At 45.4% G+C, this 20,472-nt stretch overlaps 1 protein-coding gene across 1 annotated transcript in view; it reads left to right on the top strand.

The window, feature by feature from the left end:
- The first annotated feature begins 2,473 nt into the window (after positions 1-2,473).
- MARCHF10 (membrane associated ring-CH-type finger 10) overlaps positions 2,474-20,472 on the top strand; it is an 85,365-nt gene continuing 67,366 nt past the window's right edge. Inside the window, exons 1-2 of the mRNA XM_054511160.2 lie at positions 2,474-2,488; positions 6,490-6,699. Coding sequence (XP_054367135.2) covers positions 2,474-2,488; positions 6,490-6,699 — 225 coding nt within the window. The remainder of the gene's footprint in view (positions 2,489-6,489; positions 6,700-20,472) is intronic.

Below are 20,472 nucleotides of genomic sequence, written 5' to 3'. Positions count from 1 at the left end.
AGATGCAATCAGAAGCCTCAAAGAGTTAAAGAAGGAAATTAGAGTTGGCAACTAATCTGATGCTCCTTCTGTATAATTAGAAAAACAGAAAGAGCATCACAAAAGAAAGAGTCCTGAAGAGCAAAGAGCACAAAGGTTAGAAATGTTCTATGTTCAGGGATGAATGTTCCTCTGGGTGGTACAGTCCTCTGAGGGATCCCACTCCATCCCTGTGCGTGCAGAGGCCATTCCTCACAGCAAAAGCTCCTTGGCTGCCACCATCAGGAAATGGGCGATGAGAAAGGAGACCACCTGCCCCCCCAAACCAGCACTGCCCCTGCTCCTCTATCAAGCTGCCTTTGGGGTGTTGTTCTGCTCGCTCCCTCACTGGCTCTGTGCTTTTATCCAAACAAAATATGCTGGGGTAACATCCACTTCATAAAGCTCCAAGAGTTGCTTAGCGTTCATGCTCCTCTGCCCTTGTGATGAGAAGAATTTTTTTTTTGGCCTGAGTATCGGTCCAGAAACATGTTTAAAGATCACGTGAGATCCTGATGCTGTCATAGCTTTCTGAAGCCTGGGTCTTGCTCAGAGCTTGATGATCAGTCCACAAATTAAACTCTTGGCCAAACATGTATGGCTCAAGTTTATCCAAAGTCCAAACAAATCAGATACTCCTTCTGGACAGAAGTCAAATTCTTTCCTTTGGTAACAACTGCTCAGAAATTTAGAAAAGTGATATGTTTTATATCCTCAGAGTTCTTATAATCACATCCAGTCTTGTCTAAAATGCATCAATTGCCATAATGAAAGGCTCTGAAAAGTCTGAGGCTTCCTAAACGGATAAAGAAATCAAAGCCTGTTTGAACTTTTGAGAAATATCTCAACACTGTAGGATCCAAAAACATTAATGAGTTTGCCCTCTCTTTGTAAAACAGCACAATAGGCCAGCTACAACTCCAAATGAGGAAAATTCTAAGGGATCTCCTAAAGGACATGCTTTTTTTTTTTTTTTAATTAATTGTAGGGAGTTTGCCAATCTTTACTAGAGTCTGCTCTGTTCCACAAGAGAATCAGATCTCAGATATTTGACCTATGAAAGCCCAACAGGCATTACTAAATTTCATATAGTTCATGGATGACTGCAAGTCCCAAATTGGATACACCCTCACAATTAGGGATGAGGTCATAAAATGTCAGTCTCTGAAATTCAGGATAAAAAATATCAATATAAAATTAACCACCATGATGTCAGTAACGTGGGATTAACATCTTAAAGAAATAACAAGCCTTTGGAGCAGTTTTGTCAATTTGTAGGTCATGTGCCCTGGTGTGTCCCGGCAGGGAGAAATAAATCTACATGATGTCAACAGTCGGGATAGCTACCATTCGCTGAGCAGCTACGATATGGCAGACGCGGTTGCCAGAAACTTCACTTCATTAATCCTCCCAACAAGCTGGCAAGGAGGCTCTGACGATTCCCATTTTAACTATGAGGATTTTGAAGTGTGAGGGGGCTGAATGTTGTTCACTGTCACACAGCAAGTGTTACTGGTGGGATTCCAACCCTGATCTTCTCAACTCCAAACTACGCTGTTAATGGCATGAGTGGAAGAGAAACGGTCCCGTGAAGGGAAGCAGCAAGTGAGTTAACTGGAACCAAGCTGTAGGAAGGTCTCTGAACGCTTTGAGGTGAATAATCCAAGTCAGTTATCCAGACTGAAACAACTCTGGAGGGAAGGGATGTGATTCCTTAAGGCCTCCTCAGCCTGCTAGAGAAATCCCTTAAGAACACTCAAGTCCCTTGGACTGAATTCAATATTCACTAAGGCTTCTGATCTTTAGTTTGATCTCCTGGGGATGCCTTTTCCCCTGGTGGGGAAAGTACCTTATGGACATAACCAGGGCTGGTCAGTTACCAGTTATATTCTCTGAGATGAAATAATAACTTGGTCCGGTGGAGGGCATTTCGTCGCTGAGTGGATCATTGGGAATCAGCTCCCAAAAAAGATTGGCTCCAAATGAACTGAAATGGCATGTCTGATCCTACAAAATCAAGGACCTGGGTCTTCAATGACCTCCCTCAAAATGCCCAGAGGGCTCACCTCGAAACAGCCCACCCAGCAATCCGGCCACCTTAAAGACAACTCTACAGGCCACTTTTCGCAAGTGACATTAAGAGACCATCACATTGCATGCTTTGTCTGGCCAAATATAGCTAGGGGATACATGCAGGATGTCAAAACAGTCTGAGGCATATTCAATAAGCCATTAGCCAGTTTCTAAAATTAATCAGATGGATCCCCCACATAGAGAGGTTCTGGAGGAGACCCCCTGAGGCTTTAGAGGACCACCATGCCCACAGTCCCCTTCTCAGGAAAGCCACTCCTAGAGATCCTTTCTATAAACAAACTGCTGGTTCATGCCTTGTATGTTGAATTAAAGCACCATCTCCACATTGGCCTTAACTGATGAGAACAGAAACCCATCAGTCATGGCGCGGCCCAAGGTAAAGCTGACTGCGGTGTATATAATAAGGGAGGCCAGCAGCTTCTGAGGCCATTTGGCAGGAGAGCTCCTGATTAGACAGTAACGAAGTGACCTAGTTAGCCTCCGCTGGTAGGAAGAAGAAATATTAGGCGGACAAAGAGCTTGTGTTGCTCCAGATCAGGTGAATAGCTCAGCCAGGTCTCCATGAGGCTCCTGCATATCCCAGGCTTAGCGGGTAGTCCCAGTCTTAGGAGGCTTAGAGCGCATAACTACCCCCTCTGGACAGCTTACTCTTTGCACTGAATTCAATATTTCCCTCAAAAATGTTATTTATGGGGCGCCTGGGGGGCTCAGTTGGTTAAGCGACTGCCTTCGGCTCAGGTCATGATCCTGGGGTCCCGGGATCGAGTCCCGCATCGGCTCCCTGCTCGGCGGGGACTCTGCTTCTCCCTCTGACCCTCCCCCCTCTCATGTACTCTCTCTCATTCTCGCTTTCTCAAATAAATAAATAAATCTTAAAAAAAAAATTTAAAAAAAAATGTTATTTCTGAAACTTAACACATGGAACACTTCTGAAATTTTACACTTGAACCTGCCCTCTGCAGAACTCTTAGATTAAGCTAAAGAACTTCCGGTTGCTTATTTGCAAGCATCAAATATCTCCATCATTAGAACCCATGATTTACTTCTTCACTTATTCATCATCTACCAGGGACATCTTTGCAAAGAATTTTACAAAAAGGGAGATCCTTTCCCCAATTAGGAATTGTTTAGTTTTTGTCCCTCGTGTTAATATTTCTCTTCCTTAGCACTTTGCTTCTTTTTTTTTTTTTTAAGATTTTATTTATTTATTTGAGAGAGAGAGAATAAGAGAGAGAGAGCATGAGAGGGGGGAGGGTCAGAGGGAGAAGCAGACCCCCTGCTGAGCAGGGAGCCTGATGTGGGACTCGATCCCAGGACTCCAGGATCATGACCTGAGCCGAAGGCAGTCGCTTAACCAACTGAGCCACCCAGGCGCCCAGCACTTTGCTTCTTAATGCTAGAACCAATCTTACTGTATTGACATGCCAAGCTTAAGTTTACTCAGTAAACACTAAAGTTGGAGTCGCTGGGTAACTGCTTATGGGCCGGCCCCTGGCACTGCCACCTTCTTCCAAGAGCACCAGGATTCTTTTCATGGAGCTTAATTTTCAGAAACGCTTTGAAATGTAGAAAAGTTTAAAACTGAGCTATGAAGTGACATCTCCAAGCTTCGTTGTTGAAAATCTGAAAATAGCGGTGTGCCTGGCTGGCTCAGTCACTGGAGCGTGAGACTCCTGATCTCAGGGTTGTGAGTTCGAGCCCCACATTGGGCGTAGAGATTACTTAAAAAATAAAAAAAATTAAAAATTAGATAAAAAATAAAAATCTGAAAATATTTATGGTTTTCACTCATGTGCATTAAATAAACTCTTAAAATGTGCCTCAGAAAGTAAATTATTGAGTGCTTGCTGCAGACCAAGTATGATGTTAAATGCTTTGCCCTCTCTTATTTAATCTCCACAGTGATGCTTGGAGGTAGATAGTATTATTTTATACAGATGTTGAAGTGGAAGGAGAAAATCTGGATCTAACATGTGCCATGGTGCTTTTCTTACTAGTAGGCAACATCAGGAGTGAGAACCCTGCTTTTGAGCCCTGGTCTGCTTCTTACCTGCGTCCTCGGGCATGTCACTTCTCTTCAACCATCTCACCTGGGCTTCCACTTCCTCCTCTGTTAGTCATTAATAATTCCTGATTATCATTAATCGTTATGATTATTTTTATTTGAAGGGGGTCCTAACTTCAACAGAACAAACCCTCCATCTATCATTTCACTATTATAGTTTCAATCAGTGTGTCTTAAAGATTGAAAGGCAAATTGGGACAACATGGATGGACCTAGAGGGTATTATGCTACGTGAAGTAAGTCAGACTGAGAAAGACAAATACCATATAATTTCGCTCATATGTGGAATCCAAACAAACAGCAGAATCAGACCTATATATACACAGAACAGTTGCCAGAGGGGGAGGGGGTGGGGAGAGGGGCAAGATGGGTACCGGGGAGTGGGAGAAATAGGCTTTCAGTTATGGAATGAATAAGGCATGGAAATAAAAGGCACAGCATCAGGAATGCAGTCAATGATCCTGTAAGAGCATTGTATGGTGACAGATGGTAGCTACACTTGTGGTGAGCATGGCATGATGTATAAACTTGTCGAATCACTATGTTGTACATCCGAAACTAATGTAACATGGTGTGTCAACCATACTTGAATTTTAAAAAATAATTTTAGGGCGCCTGGGTGGCTCAGTTGGTTAAGTGACTACCTTCGGCTCCGGTCATGATCCTGGAGTCCCTGGATCGAGTCCCACATCGGGCTCCCTGCTCGGCAGGGAGTCTGCTTCTCCCTCTGACCCTCCCCCCTCTCATGTGCTCTCTCTCATTCTCTCTCTCTCAAATAAATAAATAAAATCTTTAAAAAAAAATAATTTTAAAAAGATGGAAAGGTAGAAACCATGGGGAGGGGTTTTAGGTTAGTACTTATCAGTTAATGCTTCAATTATCAATTAATGCTTTGATAAGAATTACTTGATAACCAGCTGAGAACAAGAACAGAACATGGGCTGAGCTACCATGGACAGAAAGTACTAATGACTCCTGAAGGACCAATGGAGGTTGGATGAAAAGTGCCCAAAACAAAGTTTCACCTATGTACATATTATCTGGGCTCCGCCTGGCTCAGGATGTGCCTTCGGATTTGGTGTGAAGGCAGGGAGTGACGTTCAGAGTATCATGTGCAGTCTGGTCTGGCTGAAGTATGAATGAAGAAGTGCTGACAGAGGAAAACCAAGAAAGCGAGCCTGGGGGAGGGTATAGGGAAAGCCATAGTCAAGAGTTTAGATTTTATGCCACAGTGAGGAATCTTTGAGAACTTCTTAGCAGGGCCACAGCATGAGACCCAAGCTGCTTACAGAATCAGGGAAATGGTGGGGCTAGGGTATGGAAGACAGGGGCTTAAGACGCGGTCATGAGGTCCTGGAGCCCCAAACTAGGGTGGTGGTGATAAGAATAGAAGGAAAGGTGCAATGCTGCAGGAGATATGGATGCCAACTGGATTTGGGGGATTGCTGAGAGGACACCCGTAAACCACAGACACCTAGGGATGCTGGGCACTGATGAAAGGTCCAAGAATTCCTATTTTCCTTTCCCTCTATTCTCTACCCAATCAAAAGTGCCCTAACTTGACATCAGTGGCAAGTTATTGAGTACCTACACGTGCAAAATGAATGGAAGAGTCATCTTGGCCTACCAAAAACCACAGGCAGCAATAAACCTGGCAGAGAGAAGGTGAGGCTAGCGCAGGTTCTGGTCCTTTCCAAACCTACGGGCACTAGTCTAAACCTCTAAGAACGTCCTTCCTTGGGAAAGGCAGCCCAGATTACTAATAACCAGGAGATAACTGGGATCTGGTCTCAGTTCTGCAACTGACAGGGTGCCTCCCTTAATCGTTTATTTCTTCCTTATTTCGGAGCAGGTATTTCCGAGAAGCTCCGAACAGCTCAAACTCCAGGGCCGCACTGTCTTTCCTCTACCCTTTAATATTTTAATTTGTTTGCAAATAAGCAAACATCACCCTCTAATATTCCTTTATTCAGTTAAAACTATTTTCCCCTCTCGTTTTCTAATCGCGTTCTTTATAAAGCACAGCACCGATTCGGAGCAGGGGTGATGGCCTCAATATCTGGGTCTGGGCTTGGGCATCAAGACAAAGCCAATCCGCGTGCTCCCTCCGCGTGTCTCCTCTGCCCGCCACCATCACCGCTCTGCCTCCGCGACCGCATCCCGTTCCCACGGCAACCGCGGGGCGCCCGCGTCCGGGCTCAAGACCTCGGGGCCCCGGCCCCGCCCCCACGCCAGCGCTCGCGGCCCCCAGCTCGCGTTGCCAAGGAAACGGGAGGACGCCAGGCAGCCACCCCCACGGCCTCTGCCCCTAGAAAGTCGGGCCGCCGTCGCGGAAAGCTGCCTCCGGGGAGGAGGAGGAAGAGGGGCCGGTAGCGGGAGGGGAGACGAGACAGGAGGAGGAAGAGGAGCACGGGGACGGCCCCCGCGCGATTGATGGGCGGCCCCTCCGCCCTGGACCAGCCCGCCTGTCCTGCCCCTCGGCCCCTTCAGCCCGCGCAGGTGGGCAAGGACTGACCCGCCAGGTAACGGCCCGCCCCAGCCGCGCGCGCCCCCTGCGGCCCCCAGTCCTCCAAGGAGGTGTGGGGAGGAGAAGCGGGACACCCTCTCCTTTCCGCTTCTGCCATTCTGGAGGGAAATCGGGCCGAAGCCGGGCGGCCTGGCCGCTCCCTCTCCCCGGCTGTCCCGGTGTTTTCCTGCCTCAAAGGGACAGGTGTGGGGGGCCCGGTGATCACTTATTTGCACACTGGCAGCCCCCCCGCAGCTGCGCAACTTCCCCGCAGGCTTCTCGGGTCTGCAAGTCCAGAGTAGGTTTACACGGACCGAATGGCCCCTCCGGCTTCCGAGAGGGAAATTGCTGATACTGGCATCCTTGGGAGCGTCGAATTGCTTGTCAAGCCTGTGACATCAACCCCACCCCCCAAAGTTTCCCAGTTACACATGGAGTCTCTCTCTTCTAGGCTTGAAAGTCAGTGTGTGACCGCCCATCTCTGTCACAGTTTCACAATAAAATGAAGAGTCGCCGCCAAAGAGCTTTTCTTACAAGCCCCTTACACCCCCCACCCCTTGATTGCTTAAGCCTAATTGGCTGGGAGAGTCCGATTATCTCCCCCCATCCATGTCAATTCCTCCTCTCTGCCTTTGGTCACAGCATTCTCTCAGTAGCGGGGTGTTAGAAAAACTGGCCCCAAATCACTCATCTTTGTTGCTTACATTCGAGTCATTTTTATAAGATTTTAAAACTCTTAAGATTTTTTTTAAGCTAAGACTTAAAGAAATCCAGTAATCTTTGTCATTACAAATTAATTAATTGTGTAAAAGGAGAAATAAAGTCTGAGCTCCTTCTTCCAAGTACCCAGTTGTGAAAAAGAGGAATTTATAAACCTGATTGTCAGGTATTAATATAGCCATTTAGATGTTGGTCCAAAGGAACCTGAAGCCTAAAGAGGGGCTTAAATTTACATTTTTCTTTATTGCTGAGCCAATAAAATATTCACTTTAGTACTTCTGATATGAGAACATATTAGAAACTTTTAATAAGAAAACAGTGAAATAGCTTGATGTTATTAAAAAGGGCTCCCTTCAATTCTTTTGACAAATGTGGTCATAGAACAGAAGGACAGTATATATGATATTTCAGAGAACTGAAAGAAATCTATTCTGCAATCAGATTCTGTTCTCCTTAGTCAGGGAAACTTGGTTCGAATTCATTGCAAAGTTACACTAGAGAGGAATACATATGTTACAAAGTTCTTAGAATATTCCTCATTGAAATTTCACAGATATGTAGAATTTTGAGGCCAAGAAGAATCACTCACTCTTGCTTTCAGCAAAGCAGGACTCCCTTCTCCCTTGCCCACATTCCTCCTACTCCCTTCTCTCCTTCTCCCTCTCCTGATTTAAAATGGCTTCTTATGTTGATTTTTAAAGCACATATTTGGCCCAATATATTGTCACCAGAGACTTAAAAGAGAAGCGTGCATGACCATGAGTGGATTTTAAATTGAGAAGCAGTTCAAAGGTGAGAAATGGAAGAGAATACAGAATGCTATTTTAGAAACATGCGCCTTGCCCACATTTTATTACCACCCCCTCCCCCACCTGTCTGTATTTGCGGAGGAAAAATTTGGGGGCCTCAAATGGCCATCTGGTTGAGTAGGCCCACTAAACTGAGATCTGCAAATTAAGCATTATCTCATGTGAATTTATTTCCAAACAGTTATTTCTGTTTCTTGTTCGTCCTGGTCAGTTTTCAAACCTGCAGTACAGTATGAGGTTCAAGTGGTACTTCAGAAAGCTGGAGAATTTTTACCTAAATCGTGGTGATCACCTAATAATCTCTTTCCCTGGTGCCTATAGTATTTGTTTACTCTCACAGAGTATTGATGTGTTTAAATAAATAACATGTGGGACCATGATGCTTCTAAATATGCATTTTATAGTAAAGTACAGTAATCGTTTATGGGAGGGTAAAGAGACTTTTGTAGGTAATTTGAAAGTCCTTTATTTGGTAGATGATTGTGAAGTCAGAGGTAACCTAGCAAGTAGTTCAAATAGTGTTATTTCCTACCTCATCAGACACAGTTTTTTCATGCCTCTTGACTTAGAAGTCTCTTTAAAATAACACAGCATTAAAGCCAGGATATATGAGCTGGTTTTTCTATGTTAATTTTGTAACCAAAATGTATCATTCAAGTGGACTCTGGGATGTGCCCCTTTAGTGACCATTAACACATTTTTGTTATGAAACCTTATGTTCTCTGCCTAATTCATATTCAGACAGGCTTCTCTTTCCAACAGTAGCAGCAGAGGTTCATCTTTCTCCCTGTTTTACCACCACTGTTTTCCTAAAAGAGTGGGAACATAACTTCATTCTGTGCAGGTACAAATTCATATGAAAAGTTAAAAATGATCTTTATTTATTTATTTATTTAAGAGAGATAGACAAGGGAGGAGGAGCTGAGGGGGAGAGAACCTCAAGCAGGCTCCATGCCCAGCACAGAGCCCAAAGCGGGGCTCGATCTCACGACCCTGAGATCATGACCTGAGCTGAAATCAAGAGTCAGATGCTTAACCAACTGAGCCGCCCAGGGGCCCCAAAAATGATCTTTTAAAGTGTAGTTCTATAAATGACTATTAAAAATCCTCAGAGGCAAAATTTAGGTTTTGCATGTAGTCTGTGGAACTATCTGTTGGTTGTAGCTTTAGACTTGGACTCTCAAAGACCAACTTTGTATACTTCAGAGACAGCAACTCCAGAGGAAGCAGCACAAGTTACTAGATGATACTGCCCAGGGCTAGGTGGTAAACCTGGTGAGATTTCACAAAGACCAGTCCAGACACTGAGTCACCATGAGTCAGGGGCAACCTGATTTTCCCAATATCTATACAAATGAAAAAAATGAAGAGAGGAAGGAGAGCTTCAGAATGCAAACACCCAAGGGTAGGGATGTTGTCTATCTTATCCTGCTGTTTCTCCAGTGTCTAGAGCAGCACCTGTCACATGCTAGTCACTAAAAAATGTGTATCAGAAAGAAGAACAAAGCTGGAGGCATCATGCTTCCTGATTTCAAACAATATTACAAAGCTATAGTAATAAAATTATATGATATTGGCATAAAAGCAGACACATAGATCAATGGAACAGAATAGAATGCCCTGGAAAACTCATGCATATATAGTCAATTAATTTATGACAAAGGAGCCAAGAACCTACAATGGGGACGGGACAGTCTCTTCAATAAATGGCGCGGGGAAAACTGGAAGGCACACGGAAAAGAATGAAACTGGGTGATATTACACTATACACAAAAATTAACTTAAAATGGATTAAAGACTTGAACATAAGACCTGAAACCATAATACTCCATAGGTGGTAAGTGCCTTGACCTTGATTTGTCAATGCTTTTTTGGATTTGATATCAAAGGCAACAAGAGCAGGGTGCCTGGTTGGCTCAGCTGGAAGAGCAGGCGACTCTTGATCTCAGGGTCATGAGCCCCATGTTGGGTATAGAGATTACTTAAATAAACTTTTTTTTTAAAAAAAAGGCAACAAAAGCAAAAACCAACAAGTGGAACTACACCAAACCAAAAAGCTTCTGCATAGCAGAGGAAACCATCATCAAAATGAAAAGTCAAACTACTGAATGAAAATATTTGCAAATCATATATCCAATAAAAGGTTAATATCCAAAATATATTTTAAAAAAACGCAAACAACTCAATAGCAAGAAAACCCAAAAACCCAATTTAAAAATGAGTAGAAGATTTGAATATTTTTCCAAAAGAGACATACATGTGGCCAACAGGTACATGAAAAGGTGCTCAACTCACTCATCATGAGGGAATGCAATCACCCTTACTGACGATGAGATATCACCTCACCCTTGTTAGAATGCCTACTATCTAAAAGATAAGAAGTTAAGTCTTGAACAGGATGTGGAGAAAAGGGAATCCCTGTGCACTGTTGGTAGGAATGTAAATTGGTGCAGCCACTATGGAAAACAATATGGAGGTTCCTCAAAAAATTAAAAGTAGAACTACCATATGATCCAGCAGTTCCACTTCTGGGTGTTTATCCAAAACACTAACTCATTGCAGCATTATTTACAATAACTAAGACATGGAGGCAAACTCTGTGTCTATTGATGGATGAATAGGTAAAATGTGAGATATATATATGTCAGACAGAGAAAGAAATACTGTATGATCTCATTCATATGTGGATCTAAAAAACAAAACAAAACTCACAGATAGAGAAAACATTCAGAGAACAAACTGGCAGTTGCCAGAGGCAGGGATTGGGGAGGGAGGGGGGCAACATTGGCGAAGGGAGTCAAAAAGCACAAATTTCCAGTTATAAAATAATAAGTACTGAGGATGTAACATACAGCATGGCGACTATAGTTAATAATCCTGCATATCTGAGGGGCGCCAGGCTGGCTCGTCAGAAGAGCATGTGACTCTTGATCTCGGGGTCGTGAGTTTCAGCCCCACGTCAGGTGTAGAGATTAAGAAATAAAATAAAGAGACTTAAAAAATACTGTATATTTGAAAGTTGCTAAGCGAACAGATCTTAAAAGTTCTCATCACGAGAGGAAAAAAATTATAACTATGTGGGTGATGGATGTTAACTAGACTTATTGCAATCATTTTGCAATATACACAGATATCTATTCATTCTGTGGTACGCATGAAACGAATGTCATGTTCTACGTCAATTAAAAAAAAAAAATACGTGTAGCAATCACTGAAAGGGCTTCAGTGGCCCCAAAAGCAGGATGTGTAGGACTTCAGGTGACCCTAACCGAGGAGGTCTCTCAGACTCATCATGAACAGCGCCGTTTACTAACTGTGTGACTTTAAATATTTTGGTCATAAACTCAGGCCACACCAGTCAGAGCCCTAGCTCCTGAAAGCATCGTCTCTACTGCCTTACCTCTCGTTTGCGCAATCCTCGGCAATCTGTCTTCAGTGCACTCACCAAGGTTATAAATAACCTGCTCCTTGAAAGGCGCTCTTCGCAGCGGCCATGGAACCGCGCCCACCTGGTTTGCCTCCTGCCTCTCCGGCTGCTTTGCAGCTTCTCTTCCGCTCGGTGTTCTCAAGTTGGAGTGTTCCTCAGCTTTCTGTCCCGGCTTCTCCTCCTCTTCCCAGTACACATACTGCCTTCTTCAGCTGTCACCCAATGCCCGTGGTGCCCAAATCCTTGCTTCTTCATCAGCTCCAGGGCCCCGCGTCTAGGCGCTGGCCTGACGCCTCCACTCCCCCCCCCCCCCACCAGCCCCCCACTTCAAACTCCACACGGTTTTCTCACAAAGAGAAATGTCTCCAGAATCGTCCACCGACCAGCCACCGGTTCCCTGGGGAGCTGCTGCGAGCCCATAACCTGGCTGGCTTCCTCCACCTTCCATCACCCAGCCCTGATGATTTTCAGCCTCCCAAATCCATCGTGGTGAGAGTGTGGGCCCTGCTGAGACTCTGTGGGTTCAAACCCCAGTTCTTCCATTTACCAGCTCTGCAGCCTTAAGCAAGTTACTTACTCCCTCGGTGCCCCAGTTTCCTTATCAGCAAAATGGAAATAGAGTGCTTGCCTCAAGCACCATCCTGAAGATCCAGTGAGTTACTGTGTGTAAATGTTGACAAGAGTGCCCAGACCTTCAGGAGGCTCAGTAAATAGTAGCTCCAATGTCTGCCTCCTCCACCGTTGCCTCCTCTCCACTGTGGTCGCTGTCTTACCTGGATTATTGTCATATGTTCCCCGGGGGTCCTTCTACTTTCGTTTTTACTCCCCCCCCCTTTCATTCTCTACACTAGAGCTGGAGGGGCCTTTGAAAATGCAAATCTAGGGGCACCTGGCTGGATCAGTTGGTAGAGAATGTGTGACTCTTGATCTTGGGGTTGTGAGTTTGAGCCTCATGTTGGGTGTTGAGATTACTTAAAAATAAAATCTTTAAAAAACAAAATAAAATGCAAATCTAACCAATTATTCCCCAGGTTGGAATCTTCCAGCTGCAGTCATATGGCTCTTGCAATCATAACCTTCCAGGCTCCAAGTGAACCGGCTGGCCCCTGTCTCCCCGACAGCCCTGCGTTGCTGTTCTCCCCTCTCTCTGCTCCAGCTGCACTGACCCTCTTGGTCCTCAACTGCACCAGCCCCCTGCTGCCCCAAAGCTCCGGCACCTGCTGTCCTTTCTGTCTGAGAGGCTCTCTGTCCCACTTCTTGCCTGGCTCACTCCTTAGCAAACCCAGTGTCATTTCCTAAGGAAAACCTTGCCCCCTAGACCATGTCATGCCCTCCCATAATAACCGTCTCTCAAAGAAGCCCACATTTCCACTCCATAGTCCTTATCACAATTAGGGTTCCCTAGTCAATGCTCAAAAGAGTTGGGATTTGAACCCTGAGAGTCTCACACAGCAGGGCCCACACTCACACCATGATGGATTCAGGGGCTGCTCAGGGGAGAAAATCATCAGGGCTGGGTGATGATATGGATGGCGCGGGAGAGGGAATGTTAGGAAGCCGGCCAGGTTATGGGTTCGAGCAGCTCGCTGGGCGGTGTGAACATTCCCCTCAGATAATTCTGGAGGAGGGGCAGGCTCGTGAGAACACCTCGTGGAGTTTGAAGTGGCTGGGGTGCGGCAATGTTCAGTGTCAGTCCTCTGCCCACCCGACTGTAAACACCACCAAGGCAGGGGCATGTTCATCCTTTTGACTGCTGTATCCCAGCACCCAGCATAGGGCCTCAGTTGGAATAGGGACACGACTGTTGAATAAGTGAATTTAAGTGACCAGGCGCTCATAACTTTAGTCATTGCTAATTTCGCTAGATTCTTGGGTTTCCTTTTTTTGTCAAGTCATAGAACTGCTTCTGAATCAGGTGTCTGTCAGTCTAACTCCCTATGAATAACCAACCAGGACGGGATCGCTGAAGCCAGCTGATGAATGTGGCTGCATTATTTATGCCCAGAACAGGAGGGCTGTAAGGGCATCCACACCAATACAAAGAGTACTTGCTGGCTGAAAGGAGCATCTGTGCCTTTCAAACAATGGAAATTAGATTAATAAGAGAATAAAAGCAATTATACTAAGATAAATCCAAATACGGCACAGCAACAAAGGATTATGTCACAGCACATTTATTTATCTTTTATATGCAGGTTGGGGATTAAGAATCATGTTGCATGAAGCAAGGGACAGGCAGAAGTTCGTGAGTAATGTTCAATATCTGCGGGACATGCAGCATAAGGTGGACTCTGAATATCAGGTAACTGCAAAAAACTAGAATCATCTTCCACCTTCCTTAGAGTAATTATGTGAGAATTCAGGATACAGTCTGAGTACATGATAAGCAGTAATCACTTTCTAAAATCCAAAACCCATCACTTCCTAGATGTGTGACTATGGAAAGCCACTTGCCCTCTCTGTGTTTCCTCATCCTTAAAATGGGGTTAATAACAGTACCCACTTTGGGGCGCCTGGGTGGCTCAGTCAGTTAAGCATCTGACTCTTGATTTCAGCTCAGGTCATGATCTCAGGGTTGTGAGATCAAGCCCTGTGTTGGGCTCTGTACTAGGCCTGGAGTCTGCCTAGGATTCTCTCTCTCCCTCTCCCTCTGCCCCTCCCACCCTGTCTAAAAAAAATCAAAAATATATAATAATAGCACCCACTTCATAATATTGTCACGAAAACAAAATAACACTTGAAAAGTACTTAGCACAGAGCTTGGCACACAAACCTAGTCAATGAATGACATGAAGGCTTAAGCTTGATAAGCCAGCTATCCAGAAAAAAACCCTTAAAGAGTTAATGGGGTTGACCTACCATTTATAAAATAACATGCCTTTCCACTGTCATCCCACCAGAAGAAAGATGGTTAACACATTCTCCAACAAGCTAACTATTCGTCACCCTAGTTACAGTGTTTACATGCAAAAACAAAACAGACAGGGAGCCCGAGGAGTCGTGATGTAATCACCCAGAGCTAGCACAGGACAAACTTGCCAGACTGGGCGTGAGATTCTAGGAGCAGTGAGAAAGTGTCGCCCAGCCTGCTGGCCAGAGGTCAACCCTTGCCAAAGAGGCATGTCCTCTGCTTCAGCCAAGGATTGAAAAGTGCTCCTTCCTTAAGGAAAACACAGAACTGTTGCTATCAGATTTTTCTCCTTCTTAGCAATTTCAAATATAACCAAACCTCCTGGGTCACCAAGGAAACCAGACCGAGCTCAGTAACCTGATTTCACCTGTATAGCACAGCTCAGCTGTGGGGCTGGAAACAGAGTCAACAACTTCCTCCCACAACTTGCCAACCCACGCACGAGACTGTAAAATTGAGGGAATTTCTGTAAAATGAACTGGTCACACTGGGAATCCATCTGCTTTTCACCAAGACGCCTCTGCCACCTGACCTTCATTTGGAAATGCTTGTTTGAAATTGTCTCCAGAACAAGCACGTAAGAAAATCAGTCTTATTATTTGATGATCTCTGCTGGAGAAAATCACACAACTGTGTGGCCTAAAGTCACTGGGGCTTTATTTTTCTAATTTCATTGGACTTTCAACACTGTCCTTATTAATAAGGATACTTTCAACACTATCCTTATAAATAACAACACTTTATCAAGTGCATACAATGTCCTAAACGAAGTCCCTTCTCTCCCAGCATTCTTATTCTGGAATTGAGAAACAAACAATACACACAACTAAATAAATATGTAAGATAGTTTTGATTACTGATAAATATACGGAGGCAAACAGAGGTAACCAGCTGGGGGGTGATGCTCCCTTACACAGTTAGGGAAGCCTCTTTGGGGAAGTAACATTTGAGTGTAGAGGTAAAAGATGGGAAAGAGCTGGCCAGAGCATCCTGAGCAGAAGGAAAGCAAGTGCAAAGACCCTGAGGCAGGAACTAACTTGGAGCCCTGGAAGAAACAAAAGAAGGCCAGAGTGGCTGAAACACTTTGATCAAGGGAGAATGTGGCACATGACAAGGTAAGAGAGGTAAATGGGCCAGGTCGTGTCGAATCTCTCAGGACAAAGTTTGGTGTTTGGAGTTTATTCTTAGGGAGAATTATTGGGATGATTTTAAGCGGGGGAGCAGCATGATCTGATTTACAGTGTTTAAAGATCACTCTTGCTGCTGTATGGGGAAAGGAAGGAAAGGGACTTGAGAAGCAGCAGAAAAACTTGGTAAGGAAACTCTGAGAGAAATTTAGGAGAGAAATGATGGTGGCTCAGACCCAGGGGGTAGGAGTGGAGGTGGTGAGAAGTGGCCCAACCCAGGAAACAGAAGAACTGACATCATGCCGATATATGGAGAGGAGGAGTGAGGGAGAGAAAGGAGTGAAGGTTGACTCAGCATCGACATGCTTACTCGTCCATCAGCTCCCTCTGTCATTGCCGGTTTTCAACTTTCCTACTTTTCTCAGACCTGCAATCCCCACACTTTCAACAAAGAACTTCTCTTCCTGTTTTATACACACAGGAAACAAAGCAAAGTACCCAAGGCCATCAGGTGGGAAGCCTCGCCACTCCTCCCCTTCCATTCCAGGCTACACACCCATCCAGCCCTCAAGTTCGCAGGGGGAAACAACACTTTCCCAGTCAGCGCCTGGCCGGAGCTCTTGGCCCACACCCTGCTGTGTCCAGCCCCTCTTCATCCAGGGACTTGTCGTCTGTATCTTTGACATTTCCTTCCTTCTAATTGGCTCAGCCTACAAACATGCTCAAGTCCCTCCTATACTGAGAACAAAAGAACAAAGCTGCAGGACACGCGGTCCATCTCTAGCCACAGCCCTGGCACTGTTCCCAACCTGCCACATTTCTATCTCTACTCCCCCCCGCCAACCCCGTTCATTCCTAACCCACTGCAGCCTGGCTGCCCCCTCCCCTCCCTGAAGTTGTTCTAAGGTCAGTAGCCAAATTCAAGGGACATTTTTTTAGTCTTTGTTTTCCGAAGCTTTATCTACATTTGACACTATTACTCTTTCCTTCTCAAAAACATGACTCCTTCGGCTTTCTGACAGCACACTCTGCTGATTTTCCTTCTGTTTCTCTCCCATTCTTCTCCCTGCCCCACAAATGTTAATTCCCCCGGTTTCCAACAGCCTAGCTTTCTTCCAACTCACAAGGTCTCTGTGACCCATCTCCTCCCTTCCATGTTTTTAACCATCACTCGTAGACTAATGACCTATAATACGGAGTCTCCCTAAAGTGTCACGATCACATGCACGCCTGCTTATTGCACATTTCCATCTGGATGTCACAGAGGCACCTCAGCATGTCCACCCTCTGCCATCCTCCTCTGTATGTAAGCCTTGCCTGACTCCTTTCTCTCCCTCACCACCCACATCCCACCTGTTACCAAGTCCTGCCACCATTATTTAAGAGCTCTTGAACTGGTGCCTTCCTTTCATCCCATTGCCACCACCCTGGTTCCCACCTCCATGGTTTCTTTCCAAGATCATTACAATGTCCTTATTACCGTTCTCCATGCCTCCAACCTTGGCATCCTTCAGACTGCTTTTTTGAAATCTATCTAAAATGTGAACTTGACAGTGCAGTTGGAATGCATGAAATCCTGGAGTTGCTTCCCCCCACGTAGAGGCAGGTCCAAGACCCAAGAACCACAACCAGAGCAGCCTAAATCTTCACCGCTTCTCTGACCTCCCCTTCCCCCTTCTTTACTCTCTTGACAAGAGTGGTAGAGACTGCAGTTTGAATTTAGAACTAAATGAAACCTCTGTACTCCCACCACACCCTTCTTTTAAAACTCACTTTATTGGGGCACCTGGGTGACTCAGTCGGTTAAGCATCTCCCTTCGGCTCAAGTCATGATCCCAGGGTCCTGGGATTGAGTCCTGTATCGGGCTCCCTGCTCAGTGGGAAGTCTGCTTCTCCCTCTGCTTGCTGTTCCCCCTGTTTGTGCTCTCTCTCCCTCTCTCTCTCTGACAAATAAATAAATAAAATATTTTTAAAACCCCACTTCATTGAGGTATAATTCACATATCATAAAATTCACCTGTTTTAAGTGTATAATTTAATGACTTGCAGTAAATTTACCAAATCTGCAGCCAAATCATCATCCGGCTTTAGAACATTTCCATCACTCCAATACCAAATCGCCCTTTCATACCTCTTTCACGTTGCTTATGAAATTGTATTGAAATTGTCTTCTGGGTGACTTCCCCTCAATCTGGACCACAGTTTCTTATGGGCAGGGATGGGGACATACTCTTCTATGTCGAACTGAATGCCCTGCCTTTGACGTGAGGCACCATTATCTAACTTGACCACCAACTCTGTTTATCAGTCTTAGATTCAGCTGACTTGTAACTATTTCTCAAGGTCAAGTCCACCCTCATTCAGCATTTTCAAAACCACTCACCACAAAGTCTGCAAAAAATAAATATGGTTGTCTTTAATATGTTCTGAGTATTGTTGAATTAAATATATAGCAACCCACAGAAACGACTTCGAAGGGAACAGTGGTGAGCTATTTGTATGATTTAGTCTCTCCCTTGACTTGTTCCAGAAAGGATTTAAAATAGGGGTTTAAGAATCATTTGCATGACCTTAATAACCCCTCAAAAACTTGGTCCATATATGACCTGTGTGTATCTAGATAATTTACTAAGATAGACTTTGCATCGGGTCGATATTGAATCCCTGGCTCATCAATGAGCTTGGCCCAAGGAATCCCAGCTTTCACTCCCAGGGCAGCAACCTGCTTGCACACTAGGGACTCCCCATTTCAGAATGTACAAATAGTGTAAGACCTAATAACTAGATAGGACTCCTAAATCATATAAATTTGCCACAGATTCCTGCCTGTGCTTCGCTCGCCTTTAATGAACTGGCTCAGATTGAAGCCCTTACAAACCTCCTGTGTACATATTCCTGTGACATCCTAAAATATGCTAAGGGTTGGTGCACACCAAATTAGCAGTGCCTGTACAGGTCTGTGTGGCAGCACCAGGAGAGGTGGCTTAAACACACCCTGAGTTATTTTGAGGCTGCTGCTTTCAGTGGTTGGGTGGGACCCTTTTGAAGAAACAAGAGGAAATAAACATCTATCTGGCATATTACATGCTATTTCAGAATCTGGTAGCTAGTACATAATTACATGCCATCTCAGGATTTGGCTCTGTTTCTTCAAGGGTGTTCATGCTGCATAGATTTTTTTTTTCCCCTTCCTTCTTTTGGTCAAACGTGTTTATGTAACTTGAGGCAGAATTTAGCCATTTATTTCTACCGAAAGCTGGAGAGAAAGATTACACTTGGCATTTCAGAATGATATTCCGTAATCTATCAAATGTATTCGGATGGGTTTCATTCCCTGTCATTTATTTCATCCTGATCTTTCAAGGACTGAGCAAACAACTGAACACGACGCTATGAACTTGTTCAAGGACATGATAGGTGACAGTGCCAGGTGGCGGGGGGCTTGGGGACCTGAGTAGAGAAAACTCAGCTTCCCCTCCCATGGGGGCCTGGGGGAGGGTTCTCTGCTCACCTCTGAGGTACGTGCTTCTGTCCTCTCCACAGACAGAACAGGAAAAGAAACTCATTTGAGGAGAATAGCATGTCAAATTGTTCTTACACCTCTGATTCCTTAACATCTTAAAACTAATGAACTTGAATAATGCCACCAATGATAATTAAACCCCCAAAGTCCGGGTTACGCATATTAGATCCTAAGAACAGAGAAGTACCAACCGAAGCAGTGGCAAGTCCCACTTCTCCAAATGCTTGGAGGCTGGAGCGACAATAACCTTGGCGGAGGCCACCATGCTCGAGAGGCAGAGATGCCCCGTGGTCACGGGGTTTTTCATACTGGAACCCGGAGGCCGGCAAAGTGTTCCTATGGCTGGTGGCTTCTTAAGGCCTCCGGAGCCCAGATGCGGACTTGGAGGCGGGACTGATAATCAAATAAATGTAAGAAACTGAGCCTCCCACCCCCCCATTACCCCCCCACAACGGTGGATTCAGAAAGCTGCAACACTGAAGAGAAAGCGCTTTATGAGGTACCCTGACTGACTGAGGGCAGGATCTCCTCAGTTGTCTGGCGGGGGAACTGCGGGCCTAGGAAACAGACCGCTGCCTCCAGGGCACAAAAACAAGGATGAAGCTCAGGCCCGGACAGAAAGATTCTTTCTTCTTCCCTGACCAGGATCCGAGTCACGCGATTTGGCAAAGGCTGGCTTTAGAAATAGAAGTAAACCAAGCAATGGGATCAGAAACAGCAATTAAAGCCTAATGATGATAATGACGGTGATGAGGGTGATGAGGGTGATGATGGTGGTGATGAGTGCCTTTCACTGAACACTCGCCAGGAGCCAGTCACTCTGCCCAGCGCCCTGCCAACAAGGCCCCAGGCTCCCTGGCAATCTGGCGGCAGCACCGGGCATCTCCCTCGTTCAGATGAGGGAAGCAAGAATCAATGGAGTTAGTCAGGCTGCCCAAGGTCATGTTGCGAGAAAGTGGCAGAGCTGGGGCTTGTCATGTTTACCCGTATTGAGTTACAGTGAGTCACAGAACCCACGTCATCCGCCAAAGGCATATATGCACATTCTGTGTTCTGCCCCCACATTGGGAGCTTGTGCTCTGGAGGCAGCCTGACTGCGCGCCGATAGAGGGATGGGCTGGGAGGGGGGGCTGTGGGGGCAGCGCCAGAGGAGGAGTGAAGGAGGAAGCCCCCCACCCAGCTCGAGGAGGAAATGAGTTACCTGAAGCCTTCCATTTTCAGACCGCCCTCAGCCAGTTCCGTCACATGAACAGAAACTTATTTATAGCAATC

This window comes from Mirounga angustirostris, unplaced genomic scaffold (genome assembly GCF_029215605.1).
Source record: "Mirounga angustirostris isolate CCGP_5_RB_7025 unplaced genomic scaffold, mMirAng1.0.hap1 SCAF_17, whole genome shotgun sequence".
In the NCBI taxonomy this organism is placed as follows: domain Eukaryota; kingdom Metazoa; phylum Chordata; class Mammalia; order Carnivora; family Phocidae; genus Mirounga; species Mirounga angustirostris.
This window is presented reverse-complemented; position numbering and strand designations above follow the sequence as displayed.